This window comes from Venturia canescens, chromosome 9 (assembly GCF_019457755.1).
Source record: "Venturia canescens isolate UGA chromosome 9, ASM1945775v1, whole genome shotgun sequence".
Lineage (NCBI taxonomy): Eukaryota > Metazoa > Arthropoda > Insecta > Hymenoptera > Ichneumonidae > Venturia > Venturia canescens.
In genome coordinates this window covers 13,898,505-13,911,700 of record NC_057429.1, presented here as the reverse complement: position 1 = coordinate 13,911,700, position 13,196 = coordinate 13,898,505, and the positions used below count along the sequence as shown (strand labels likewise).

General features: G+C 42.0%; 1 protein-coding gene across 1 annotated transcript; it reads right to left on the bottom strand.

The window, feature by feature from the left end:
* Window positions 1-8,777: 8,777 nt before the first annotated feature.
* LOC122415926 (protein sister of odd and bowel-like) lies at window positions 8,778-11,319 on the bottom strand. Its single transcript, XM_043428527.1, has one exon. It carries the CDS (start codon window positions 11,147-11,149, stop codon window positions 9,146-9,148), a length of 2,004 nt encoding a protein of 667 aa, XP_043284462.1. The 5' UTR covers window positions 11,150-11,319; the 3' UTR covers window positions 8,778-9,145.
* Window positions 11,320-13,196: the final 1,877 nt, after the last annotated feature.

Sequence of the window (13,196 nt, the reverse complement as noted above, 5' to 3'; positions counted from 1 at the left end):
CATTTCCGATAGAATCGCTTTGTAACGTTTCTCAATTTATTGAATAATTATTTGAGATTCGATATCAAAGCTTTGAGAGAATCGCGTGCGATTGACTGACCAGTAAAAAAAAGGTACGTTGGGTTTAACAAATAATGGAGTAGAAACGGTGGTTTGTTTTAAATAAAAAAGCATACAAACTTTTATTAGAACTAGGTACAAAAATAGTAGGTACATTTCGTTTCGTCTAAATTGTATTTCTATCCCAGCTGGCTCGTCGTTAAAAGAAGAAAAAAAGGCTGAACCGATCGTGTTTTTTGCCGCCAAGGGCCCTCGTTTCGACTTGCAACCGTTACTGTTTATTTCCGATATTTTTTATGATTTTTTTCTTCTCGTTTTTAATAATCTCGTATATAAATACGAAGGGGAAGAGTAAGAGAGTGGTAATTCTTCGATAGGAATCTAGACACAAGCTTTAGAATACTCCACAGAAGTATATCACATTTTCTAATTTTATAAATCGAATAAAAAATATCACTTTTAAATAACGCGATATTTATCACGCTTGAAAATACATGAGAAACGCTCCGCTTGAGCACAATCGATAAATTGTCATGTTTTTAGTCAATCGTCGTGGCGAATGTTTCTTATTTTTTTCTCAATCCTTTTAAATATTGTATATTTCGTTTATTATCAATGCGCTCAATTCGCGTTATACTTCAGGTGTTTTTTTTTTGCGAATCTTATGAAATAATAAATCTAATAGAGAAAAAGATAAGAGAAAAAAAATGTGAAGTGATTGAGTTCTTATCGAGCCTGAGATCAGGGCTAAAAAATCAAATAATAGAGATAATAATCGACGCAATGAAAACGTCTTAAACGAACAAGAAAAATGTTAAATTAGTTTTAATATATTAACGTTAAACACGTTTACGTATTACATTTTTCGATGGCTCGTTGTTACGTCCTATCGATAATAACGGTAATAATAGAAATAATAATAATAACAATAAAAATAATATAATTAATATATAATTTATAGTATAATATAATTAATATTATAATTAATAATATAATCTTTATTCCCGACCTCTTAAAATGAATTATACAACGTTCATTGTTCCGTGGAAACGAAACGAACAAAAGTACGAAAATTTTTCAGAAGCCAACAAATTTGTCGTTCGTGGTTCCCTTTTTTTATTCCACAACGTCCGGGATAAACAAGATTTGCGGCTACGTTGTCGAAAGAATTTTGAACCACGCTCGGTTCCAACCCGTTGGAATTGGAGTACATAAAATATGAATTATTTATTTAGAAGAAAAAAAACTACTCCCACGAATCAACGTGTCGAGTATTCGACGCGAGTCATACAAATTTGCATTATATTTTTATATTTATATATTTATATATATGTTTGATATTTATACATATACTGTTGATCATAAAATAATAACAAAATTAAATATTTTTCATCTTCCGTTAGGAATTATCTAAAAATAGATATTATACTTGGCGAAAATCTTCGAGAATAATAAATCTCCTTTCGAGAAGCTTTCCCGAGGATCGCTCTCAACAAATTTCTACCTACGGTGAGTATTGATTATCCTAAAAACATAATTCCTCGTTAACAATATACTTTTACGGTTAATAAGATCGAACAACAAGAAAAGTAAAAAATTAACACACTTTGCACTTCGAGTGCATCGCTTAGACGGTTTGGGCGTTAGAGAATTTTCGAGTCATTCATAAATCAATTTGTGCGTAGCAGAAAAAAGAAGCATTGCTCATTGGCTTTGATGAACTGTCATCGAAGGATTTTGCTTGCAATTTTTTCACTTTTTCAACGATAGTCTCTTATACGAATGTAAACAGGCAAATGAAATAATGTTGTATATTCAGCTCGTTGTTTAAACGATACCTTTGAGTTGCACTTCAGTGTCGATATCCATTATTTTTTCAATATACCGATCTATGGATACGCATTCATAAATATACATTCACATTTATATTGAAAAATGTGTATAAATTCATTTATTGGGCGTTGTTTTTACAAATGTGTGTATATTACGACGTAATCAACAATATAAAATGTAGTATTATTCACAAAACATAATATCCGTGCTCTACTATTTCATTATAACGATCTGGTTTTTGTACTTGATAGGCCGACGAATTACAGTAGATATTTGAGACTTTTAAACACATTATTCGTTTTCAATAACGAACGTGTGGGTTTCTGTATAATTTATATGCACATATATAAATATGTAGTTGTTTACACACGTTCCGGGCCTTTCGGCTTGTTAATCGTTCGGGCCTCTGAGTATTTAATTCATTTTCGTCAACACATAGAGAGCGATGAGTGTTTTCTATAATAATATTCTTTACCTCTGTTTTTCTTATTACAACAATCGTGGCCGGTGCAGCTTCATTGCAGTTTTCTGACCCCCCTCTTGATTCCGAGAAGCCTTTCATTGTGCCAAACGATTGAAGAAAGCTTGGCGAATTTTTTAGAACGAGCATAAAATCGATTGAGAATGGATGAATCGATGGTTGGAGGGTCGCAAGTGAGAATGAAAAAGTTCAACGAAAGCTCAGAATTCGTTTGACCACGCGGTTGATTTTTTTTTAAAACTGAAATTCTCTATTTTCTTTAAACCTGCTTGCGGACGTCCGACTTGAGATTCGAATAAACAGTAAGTCTGCTCAAGCTGATCGATGCACGAATGTAAATTTCGTGTGAGGAGGATCGTGGAACGATCGACGATAAATTTTCCTATGAGTTTTCCACAGTGGCACCATGATATTGCAATAATTCACGTTGAGTATTGAATACGACGGAGTTTTATCGCGTTCAGGCTCGTTTATCGCGAGAAGAAGGAAGCTCCGTGTAACACTCGGGGTTTTACTACCTATGCACACCGTAGGGGGGTTTTATCGAAGATATATAACTTCCGGTCACAGCGTTTCGCTATCTTCGACAACGATGTTGTTTCGTTTCGTTTTTTTTTACTTTTTATGTTTTTTCCCTCCCCCCCTCCCCGCCATTTCTCTCTCTCTCACTCTCTCTATCTCCTCTCTTTTCTTTCGATCACTATCTCACCTGCATCTCTCACTCGCGCGACTAGCCTTAAATCGCATGATCTATCGTGCGAGCCCGCGCTAGAGAGGCACGGTCTCGCGAGATATTTACCGTACAACACCGCGCAACGAAGGGTGTACGGCGCACCTAGACCACCTTTAGAAGGTTAATAGGCTATGCTGCTACACGAAAGGAACGCTACATACACACATTTATTTATGTACTATTTACATGCACACAAGTATATACACGTTTCTTTGCATATACGTTAATATACGATGCGCTACCTCCGCTGGGATTAAGTACAAAAACGCTGCTTCAACACGGCTCGAACAATAACGAACTCGGAACATATTGTTCAGGGGGATAATCATTAATTTCGATTCTCTTTAAATTTTTTCAAACTCCGAGAATAATGCTCTTCAACGTTTTTGCGCCAATAAATTTGTGCTGCAGCGATCGATGTGAACGGTGATTTATCTTCGATTCAGGATTCGCGATCTCGATTTTTGAAACTGATCGACAACGAGATTCAGGGAGTTTCGCTCCCCAGGAATGGAGGCTCTTGGATTTAAAAAAAAATTCTGTGAACTCTTTCGAAACGCGATACCCGAGCGATTTCTAAAGCATCGAATTGGTAACCGGATCACTCGCTTAACTCGCGATGAACATTGGAGAACGATTCAGAAACGTGTGCGAAGTTAAAACGGGAGCGAGACCCTCATTTTACGTGAGCCTCGTTACAAAGGTGGACGGGGTTGATCGTTCCATTACTCTCGATACCGTTCCCACTCGATCGCTATGGTGCACCGAAGAACCGCGAATTCGGATAAAAACACGGGGCGAAAAAATACGCGAAACAATAAAATAGCCGGATGATAGGGAGATCAGCGTGATTGGATTTCACGAGAGATGGGCCGCGGATTAACTCTTCGCATTAGCACAAGTTCCACTCCGGAGCACGAGATTATCTTCCACAAAAGCTACACGTTTCTATGGGCAATTCCAGAGATCGAAATGCTTCCATCCAAATGTGAATAAGCCACTGAAGAAAAATAACTTTTAACAATTTACCTCCGAGAAGAGTCCCCACACGAATCTTTGCACTCAAAACTTCGATTTCTAAGACCACTTAAATCTTTTTATTCGAACAATTATTGGGGTTCACTCCAGACGAAAGAAAATTGTGTAAGAAACTTCAGAACCTGTCAACTCCTGCGTGCTAGATGAAATTTTATGGATTGCTCTCCAGATCATTTTGACTTAGACTCAGAAGTCGGTCTGCTGTCAATAATTTTCAATGATTCCCGCCTCAATTTACTATACCAATAAACTGATTAATGGAATATTCAACGATTTTTGTACCCGCGACTGCCCAAAGTACGAAGACGCTGGTTTTCCAAGGGAGTATTTGAGTTTATAGGCTCTGGATTTCGATCTCGAACGGTCCATATCCGTATAGACAGTAGTTTTTCTATATATAGTAAGTGTACCGTAATCCGTCTTTAAATTGGAGAAAGTCACCGGGGGCTTAACTCTCGGTTTAACCGTGAATCTCTCGTAAAGCGAGACACATACGTACAGAGACGCGCACACGAGCACAGAGAAACACACGGAAAGGAATGAAAAAAAGTGTGGATGTATGTACATAGGAATCGAATGCGAGGAGGTTCGTCGATGTTATAGCGTGACGCGAGCGTTGGATGAGAAATTGTACGCGGCTCACGAGAATAGGGACCAATTTGGTGGACTACGGTCAACGGTCTCTCGGTTAAGACGCTATTCCCGGCGAGGATCCACCTCGATTATTATCATTCGTCCCACAAACTGAATTTTCGACACAAATTTACTTCTAATCGTAGCTTCGGGCTGAATTTTTGATCCCGTGTGACGCATTTCACGAGGAGAAAAGAAAACATATATTTTAGTTATTTAATCAAATTAATGGTTTCCTGAAAGCGTATTTTGCACTGACTCACGCACGAATATATTTCTTTTTTTCAACTTTATATTTCTGTTTACGTGCGTGTGACCATTTTTCTCGATAGATTAATCCGCGAAGAAAACCGTTTCGAACGAGAATTATTAAGGAGCGAAACAATTTGACATCTTCCCGGATATATTCAAATATACCTTTGCACGAGTTTTTACCGCTTTTATGTACTCGCTCGAACGTATGTATAAATTTAGAAGCACGTGATTTCGTATGACGTATCGTATACCTACGCAATCCGGGCAGGGCGTAAATGCACGATACCGGCACGTACGCAACACGAATATAACGTCGTACGCTATAACGTGTAATTACACTCGATACCGCGCACGTTACAGCAACATCAGCGACAAGACAGAGAGAAAGAGAGAGACGAGGAGAGAAAAAGGAGATAAAAACTCTTTCGAAAACTTTTGACCTCCGTTGTGCGATCGTTCGTGCGAAGCCAACGCTCGCCCTTTTACATACTCTACGTTCAACAAGTTTATCATGGCTTTTACAGACACGTGAACATGCATCGAAAACGAACGTTGCATCCCTCGCACAAAACAAGGAAGGAGCCCAATTCTCAGTAGATTTTTAGTGCTCTGATGAGATACTTGTGAAATAATATTAAATTGAGTTAATGGATGAGCTAAAAAAATCGACACCGGAACAATTTTGAGCCTGGAAATCTTTGAATAGTTGATAAATTCATGAAACCTTTTTTGTGACATGAACGTTGAGAATGATAGAAGCGATTTTTTCTAAAATAGAATTTTCTTGAGGAACTGAAAGGCTGTGACGAGAAGTCAGTTGGTTCAAATTCCCGACGAACTTCATTAATTAGAATTCCGTCCATAGGAAAAACGGTTTATTTTCAAGAATTTTGGCAAAGCAGAAACTGCGTCAATTCGATGTTGCAGGGTTCCGGAGAGACGCGGAAAAAGCAGAATCGCCGCAATCGACGGTCAGCCGTAAGGTCATGCTCGTGAAAGAAAAAATAAATAATAAAATGAAAAGAAAAAATAAAAGGCGGACACGCGAGCTTCGTTCCCACGTGTGAGAGATGCGAGTGCTTCCCACCTTTTCTTAAATTACGGTTCACGTCAAAATTGTCTCCCTCTCCATCGCGGTATAGTTGGGTAATTCTGTCTTTCTATATATACATCGTGTTTCCAGCTGTTCATGCACACCGAGAAGTTCTGTTCAAATTGTTCCTCATTTTCGTGTAAATTTATCAATACATACACTTATAAATTGTTTACACAATTCAAATCATATTTTTGAAATAATAATATTGAAAAAGTAGAAAAACACTAAATTTGAAAGAATTTCCTTCTTTTACATGGAGCTCGATATAAGGCTGTCGGAATCAAGGTTGGAAAGACTGACGAAAAAAGCAAAATTTGGTAAAAACCAAGATACAATTTAAAACCGAACACCGCCATAATTGAACTCGTGATTATTTGTACACATAAATCGGTTTCCGCTTGTTTCCAGGGCAGGTTAAATACCTCTGATGCAATTTCATCCTTTAAAGCCTAATCCGGATAAGAAAGCGAGAGAGAGAGAGAGAGAGAGAAAAAATTGAATTACGGATGTAGAATAAAATGATAGAGGGACGTTTAATTGTATAAGAGTATTTTCGTTCGGACGGAAGAACCACAGCGACGTTATTCTTTCGTCACGGTTTCTCACGTTACCTTTTTTTCGTCAATTCTTTTCCGTTGATATTTCAACGAACAAGTGTGCGAACACACAGGAGAGCACAGGAGTTTCAACGCGTCTTTTCCGAGTATGCGATTGGAGAGCATTTGAACAGTTCTTTTTTCGTCAACTAATAACATAGCAATTGCATTATTATTTTTAATTCCACATGTAATCACTTATTGAGTATGTATCTAAATCACAGCTCATGCTACTAATTACTTACTCCAAACAAAATAAACATTATTAATTATAAAAACGACGAACAATCTTTCTGTAGAGTTATTTAAAACAAACGAACAAAATCACATACAAACACGTTGCTGGTAAAAGCGATAATCCGAAATGGGACGTTGTCCCGAGGGCCATATCACTCGTGATTCAATAAGAGTCGTTACCTTCCTTCACCGTGCCATAAACTTTTGCTTTTCTTCATCGAAAACCATTTATCGACTCGTTTTTTTATTTATTTCATTCTCAGATGTCGCAGTCGTTGAGCGATTTCATGTCAAAAAATCGCAAAAAAAAAAAACAAAAAACAAAGTAATCATTCTCACACATCGTAGGAACAAAATTTCACAAGTCCCATTCACCCACGGTCCATTTATAGTTTTTTTTTTTTTTTTTTTTTTCCCATCGTCGTCGTCGTCGTCGATGTGCTTTGATCGATCGACAATTAAATTAATACACAATTAAACGAGAGCAATTTGTGCTGCTGGGAAGCTTGTAAAACGAAACGAAAACAAAAAAAAACATTGTGAAAAAAATGTGTGTGTATATATATATATATGTTTATGTTACGTTCGCCTCCAATAAATATTCTACGTTGTATATATAGGTACAGTATTTTAAAATACATAAAAGATGTGTAACAGTGAGTTTTCGGGATACACGTGTATCGAGAGTGAGACGTGACATCGATCTCTCCGCTACAGGCAATTTCGTTCCTGTTACCGTTGCGTCCATTCCCGTATAAATATATATTCCCCCGTTCTGTGTGTGTATATATATACATACACACTCACACCGAGTTGTACATACGTAGAGATATATATAGAATATCGAGGTGGAGCCCCTTAGGGCCTCCAATGAAATACTTGGCTTTGATCGAGAAACTCCGACGATTAATTGGCTATTGGCAATAATAGTATCTCATCAAACTCGAACGTGTCCCACGTGACCTCGTCTCCCTCGTTTTTTCCCGTACCGCGTGAATTTCTTTTCTTCAACGGCAATAAGAGCCTTGTTAATCGGAATTTTGACACTGTTCGTAAAACCGGAGTTGAGGATTTCCGGTTGAAAAGATGAAGAATCATTTCGATTTGAACGAAAGTGGCGTTTGAATCGGTACGATGATTGGGCAGGTTGGATCATCGGATGGAGAAATCCTATAATCGCATCGGAGCTTTGTAGCTCGTAGAATCGCAAACCCTCGAGACATTGTACGGTTAGGCTTGAAATATTTTGCGAATTGATTCATCATCATTTTTGACTTTCGATTCGTCGAGCCGGAAGCGTGCTGCAGTAGTACAGCGAGCGGCTTCTTGAACCAATGAATTTGGAGACACCGAATGACGGTTTAAGGCGTCGAACGACAATGGTAAAGTTCTCGATCGCGGGGCAACGATTTCGCCACGAGATCTCGATAAATGCAATAACCAATGTACATCCACGTAAATATACCTGACGCGTGTATACTCGCGCGTTTAGAGACCACGTGCGATCGTTATTAGTCACGGTTCATTCGTGTCGCAACGCACACGCGTTGAAGAATAATCCCGCTGTCTGTTGATCGCGCGTTGAGAGGCGTTATTATTTCTCGCGGTGAAATATCGCGATGCGAGAAGTGTGAGTCTGGATGGCGATGCTGCTGCTGCTGCTGCTGATGATGATGATGATGATGATGATGATGATTGTGGCGCTGCCGTTTCGCTGCGCCGTGCGAGGTTCCGTCTTCGCACGTACGAGTTATACGTACTGGATAACGCGCGTGCCTATATACAGATATAGGTGCGAATGGTGCCTGGATATATGCATGCGGATGCGCGGGGAGCATACGAGGCGCAGAGGATAAATCGTTTTCAACGAGGCAAGTCGGGCGATGGGTGTGTGGTGTGTGTTGTGTGACGAGGGAAGCAGAGACAGACTCGTGGAATGTGGAACGAGCAATGTCGAGATGAGAAATTGCCGGGCGCGCGCGGGCGCGTTTACTGTACACTCTACGATAATACAAAATAAAATTCATTAAAATGAATAAAGAAAGAGAAAATAAAGACACACTGGACGGAGAGGTTGGACGGGCGAGTTGTGCGCGCGTGTATCTTCATTCGAAGGGGGACGAGGGAGCGGAGACGGGGAGGGAGAATTGATGGATAAGAAAGTAATATATTGGATGAAACAACTAGCTGGATGGATTGCACGCAGTGGCTGAGTCAGGAAGAGTTCTGGTACTCGTTACGACGTCCGTACAAGTCGGACTGGTGTTACTAGCGTTGCTACTCGCGCTGCTCCCTGCACTGCCCACGTTTGGTTTCTGAGTAATGTGAGTCTGATAGTGCTTGGCGAGATGGGCCTTTTGACGAAAGCTCTTGCCGCATATGGAGCAAGCGAAGGGTTTTTCACCGGTGTGAGTTCTAATGTGAACGTTAACGCTGTATTTGTCCTTGAAACCTTTGCTGCATATGCTGCAGTAATGAAGGGACCTTTCCTTGCGGGGTAAAGATCCCGGGGATCCACCGTTTCCACTGGTGGCTTGTCCGTTGCTCGTGTTACCGTTACCGCTGCAAGAAGCAGTGCCAGAATTGCCGTTGGCGTTTGCCGAATTGGCAGCTGAGCCCTTGGGCTTTCTGCTGTACTTCTTGGGCGCTTTGGTGCCTCCACCTCGAGACGGAGTTATCGGAATCTGAGTATTGTTCGTGGTGGTCGTCGTGACCGGGGTTATGTCCGTCGTTGTCGCTGCCTGGACCAGCTGGTCCTGTTGAGCCGCAGTGACAACCGTCACCGTACCCACTTGGCCAAGATCCGCCGGAAGCGTTATCGTCCCGAGGCTACCGCTCGTTGGATCCAGCGTGTACATGACCGTTGTCGTAGCAGATACGTTGCACACGGGTTCAAGATTGCAGTAGGATTCGACGACCTCGTTCGCGATGCTCTTCAGCTTCTCGTAATCGCCCGGTCTATAAGTCGTCGTTTCCAATTGTGAAAGGAGCAGATCCTCTTCCGTACAGCCGTGCATCGATTCGTCCTGTTGCATTTGTTGCTGTTGTTGACCCTGATCCTGCAGCAGTTGGAGACTGCTCGCCGTGCTGTTCGTCACGGATAACGACATCGTCGAGGACTGCGAGGACGAGGGCGAGGCGATTTGCGTCGTACCCGAATACAATTTTCCCTGGAGGGCGCTCCGCAGAAGAGACTCGGCGGAGTCGTTGGCGGCTGCTGCAGCCGCGGCGACTGCATCTTGGAGATGATTCTGATCGGAAAGCTTCCAATCGTTGTTGTTGTCGACGTGGGAGTTGTTCTGTCCTCGACCGCACGAGTCTTTGCTCTCGACGAAGCCACTGTCGTCGGTCGTATATTGCGAGGACGGGGTTGCTATGACGTGGAACCTCTCCGTTCGCGTCACGTCGTTAACCGAGTTTTGTACATCGTGCTCCTGCTCCGCTGGACTCGGCTCCATACTCAATATCGCGTCGAGATCCAAGTTCGGCCGCAGGGACCATGAATCGTTGGAGGGAGCTGCCGGACTTTTGCAACAGTCCAACGCGTCCATCGAATTTGCTTCGTTGTTCAATACTGTCAGCGTGTAAATCGCACCGTCCGTATTCTGATGCCGATCGTTACCGGTGCAGCCTCCGCTGTTCGATGTTCTATGCCCAGCTTCGTTACCACCGTGCACAACAGCCACGTTGTCATTTTGAGCTTGGCTGTTGGTATGCGCCGACCAACAATACTTGTTCAAATCTTCGAGCAATATATTACACGTTTGTTCCTTGCCGTCACTGCCACCCCAATAATCACAGTCGGATTGATCCATGGGAACTTGTTCCGTACCGGTGACCGGACAACCGTGATTGCGTACCGCGTTGTGATGACTCAGAGAACCGGTTATCGTCGATACTGGTGGCAATGCCGTCAACGTATTATTGTTCGTTTCTTTAATAAAAGATACCCCGCTACTCGTATGAATATCACGACTATCGTGGTCATCGTGTCTTGGATCCTGATGAAGAAAGCTCATGCCACGAGCACAGGTACGATGAAGAAAATTATCGTCGTCGGTTATTACGACACCTCCGGCTCCGCCGGATGCGCAGTGTGGCGGTGGCGATACTACGAAGTCAAAAAAGTCTGTCTTCCCGAGATCCTCGCCGGGTGCACCAGGCGCGAACGCCTCGGTGAGGTCCATTTTATTCCGCCCCTTGATCCCACCACCCTTGGTCCACCGTGCTCTGTTTCTACCTTCAATTTTATTGATCTTCCGCGAAATTCAATGGCCGGCCGATTTTTCTGGCCGCTCGACACCGCAAACTCACCAAGCTCGCTGCACTTCCGCGATTCTCTTTTTTATCCTCCGAATACTTTTGCTCCTCGCCTCTTTTGTCTTTCTTTTATTCTCCGACTGCCAATTCCGAAGGGGAAAGATGACGGGTCCTTGGGTTTCTCGCGATCGATGATTCCCCGTGGTTCCTCAAGCGAAACGGGAATCTTCGCGCCCGATCGGCCACGGCATCCTTCATTCGGACGTATTCGCGTCTGTAAAAAAAAAAACAAAACGAAAAAACGTGGCGGATCAGACACGAGCAGCGAGTTCATAAGCTGTGAGAATTATAATACAGAGATTTATTCGCGGCTTTGCATGGGCTTCGTCGAGACGATCGACGACGATTCTTCACGTGCTTTTGGTCGCTTCAAGTGATCTACAGCGAAAAGTGAATGCCCGTAGGCTACCATAAATGTCAAAGCTCATATTTCCTGGCATCACCAAACGTCCCGCGATCTCTCGCGCATCCTTACTTTGTTCAATCAAAGTATATTTATTTTTCATCTCTCAAGAATCGATTAGCTAACGGATGCATTTGCATTCTTCCGGCTTGCGATTATCGATTGAAAAGTATATGAATAAATACTCGCTCGAGTAACGCATGCGCAATCCTCGCATTATATTTGTATAAGCTTACATACAGATGCATGTGACGCTATAGGAAGAACACGGAATTGCTTCAAGGCTTTGCTCGCTCGCGATACAGTTATCTCCAGTCAGTGGGAGCCTGCACAGTTAGTCGTTACAAGACAAGGACGAGGAAGAGTCTCGGAGACGAGAGAGGATATAAAAGTCCGTGGCCGCTAGCAACGCAACATCGGAAGACTCAACAGACTTGTCTGGTAGTTTCTCATACATACGCTATCATCGCTACCTACGTGTCCTGTTCATCTGTTGAATTAATTTTTTTTCTTCCAACTCGACTTTGCGCCGGTGCGTTCTCGCCGCGAGAATCTTCGCGTTCTTTCATACGCGTTATAAATACCGTCCGGAGAAAATCTCGACAGATCTATCCTATCAATCAAACGTAGAATTCCATCGATGTAAAACTCGTAAATCCAGCTACCATAATCTATGCATGATAAAGGCGTGTTCTTGCTGCTCGCAACCACGATCAATTCTCGACGCACAATAAGACGCATTAATTCGTATATGAGGTTTATGGATAATAAGTATGTGAATGGATGAAAAATAAATGAACAAAAAAAAAAAGAAAAAAAAAAACCTGAAAAGGCCGAGAAATATCAAACCGGTTTTGCAACAGGTCGTGAAACGCGTTTGCCAACACCACTGCTGGTACACATTTTGGAATAATCCACTCAGCCCCTTGTAAGAGGCTCTTAACAAAACGCCTCGACTCTCAACATTGACGAGATCCATTTTTATATAATAACCTTCCCATATTTCTAGCATTTAAAAAACACGCTATTGTGCTTTTCGAACGTGCATCCTCCGGATTGATCTTACGTGTCAAACGTCCATCCCCATTCAACGAGAGATTGTTCGCAGGAATGATTTCACACGCTCGTCGTTCGTCGTCATTGTCTACAAGCTCCAGCGAGTCGTTTCAAGCCGTACGAATTTATCCTGGAGACTTAATTAGCGCGCACCTAAAGTATGTCACACCTTCGGAACAAATAGCGTTGTTTCGAAAGGCCGAGTGAGCACGATTCGTGTGCACGACACGAGTTCTCGAACGAGGACTATTTTTCAATGAGCCAACTTTGAGATTCGGTGAATGGTCGCCATTGAGTGATTTCCTACCGAAACGGGGACCCGGACGTAAACAAAAGATCGGGGATTTCGAACGACAATGATCATCGCGGAGCACTTATCTCGAGTTCCTTGTAAATCAAAGATCAAAACAGGGAGATCTAATTGAATTTCTTCTCGAACTCGCTCGTTAGGCTAT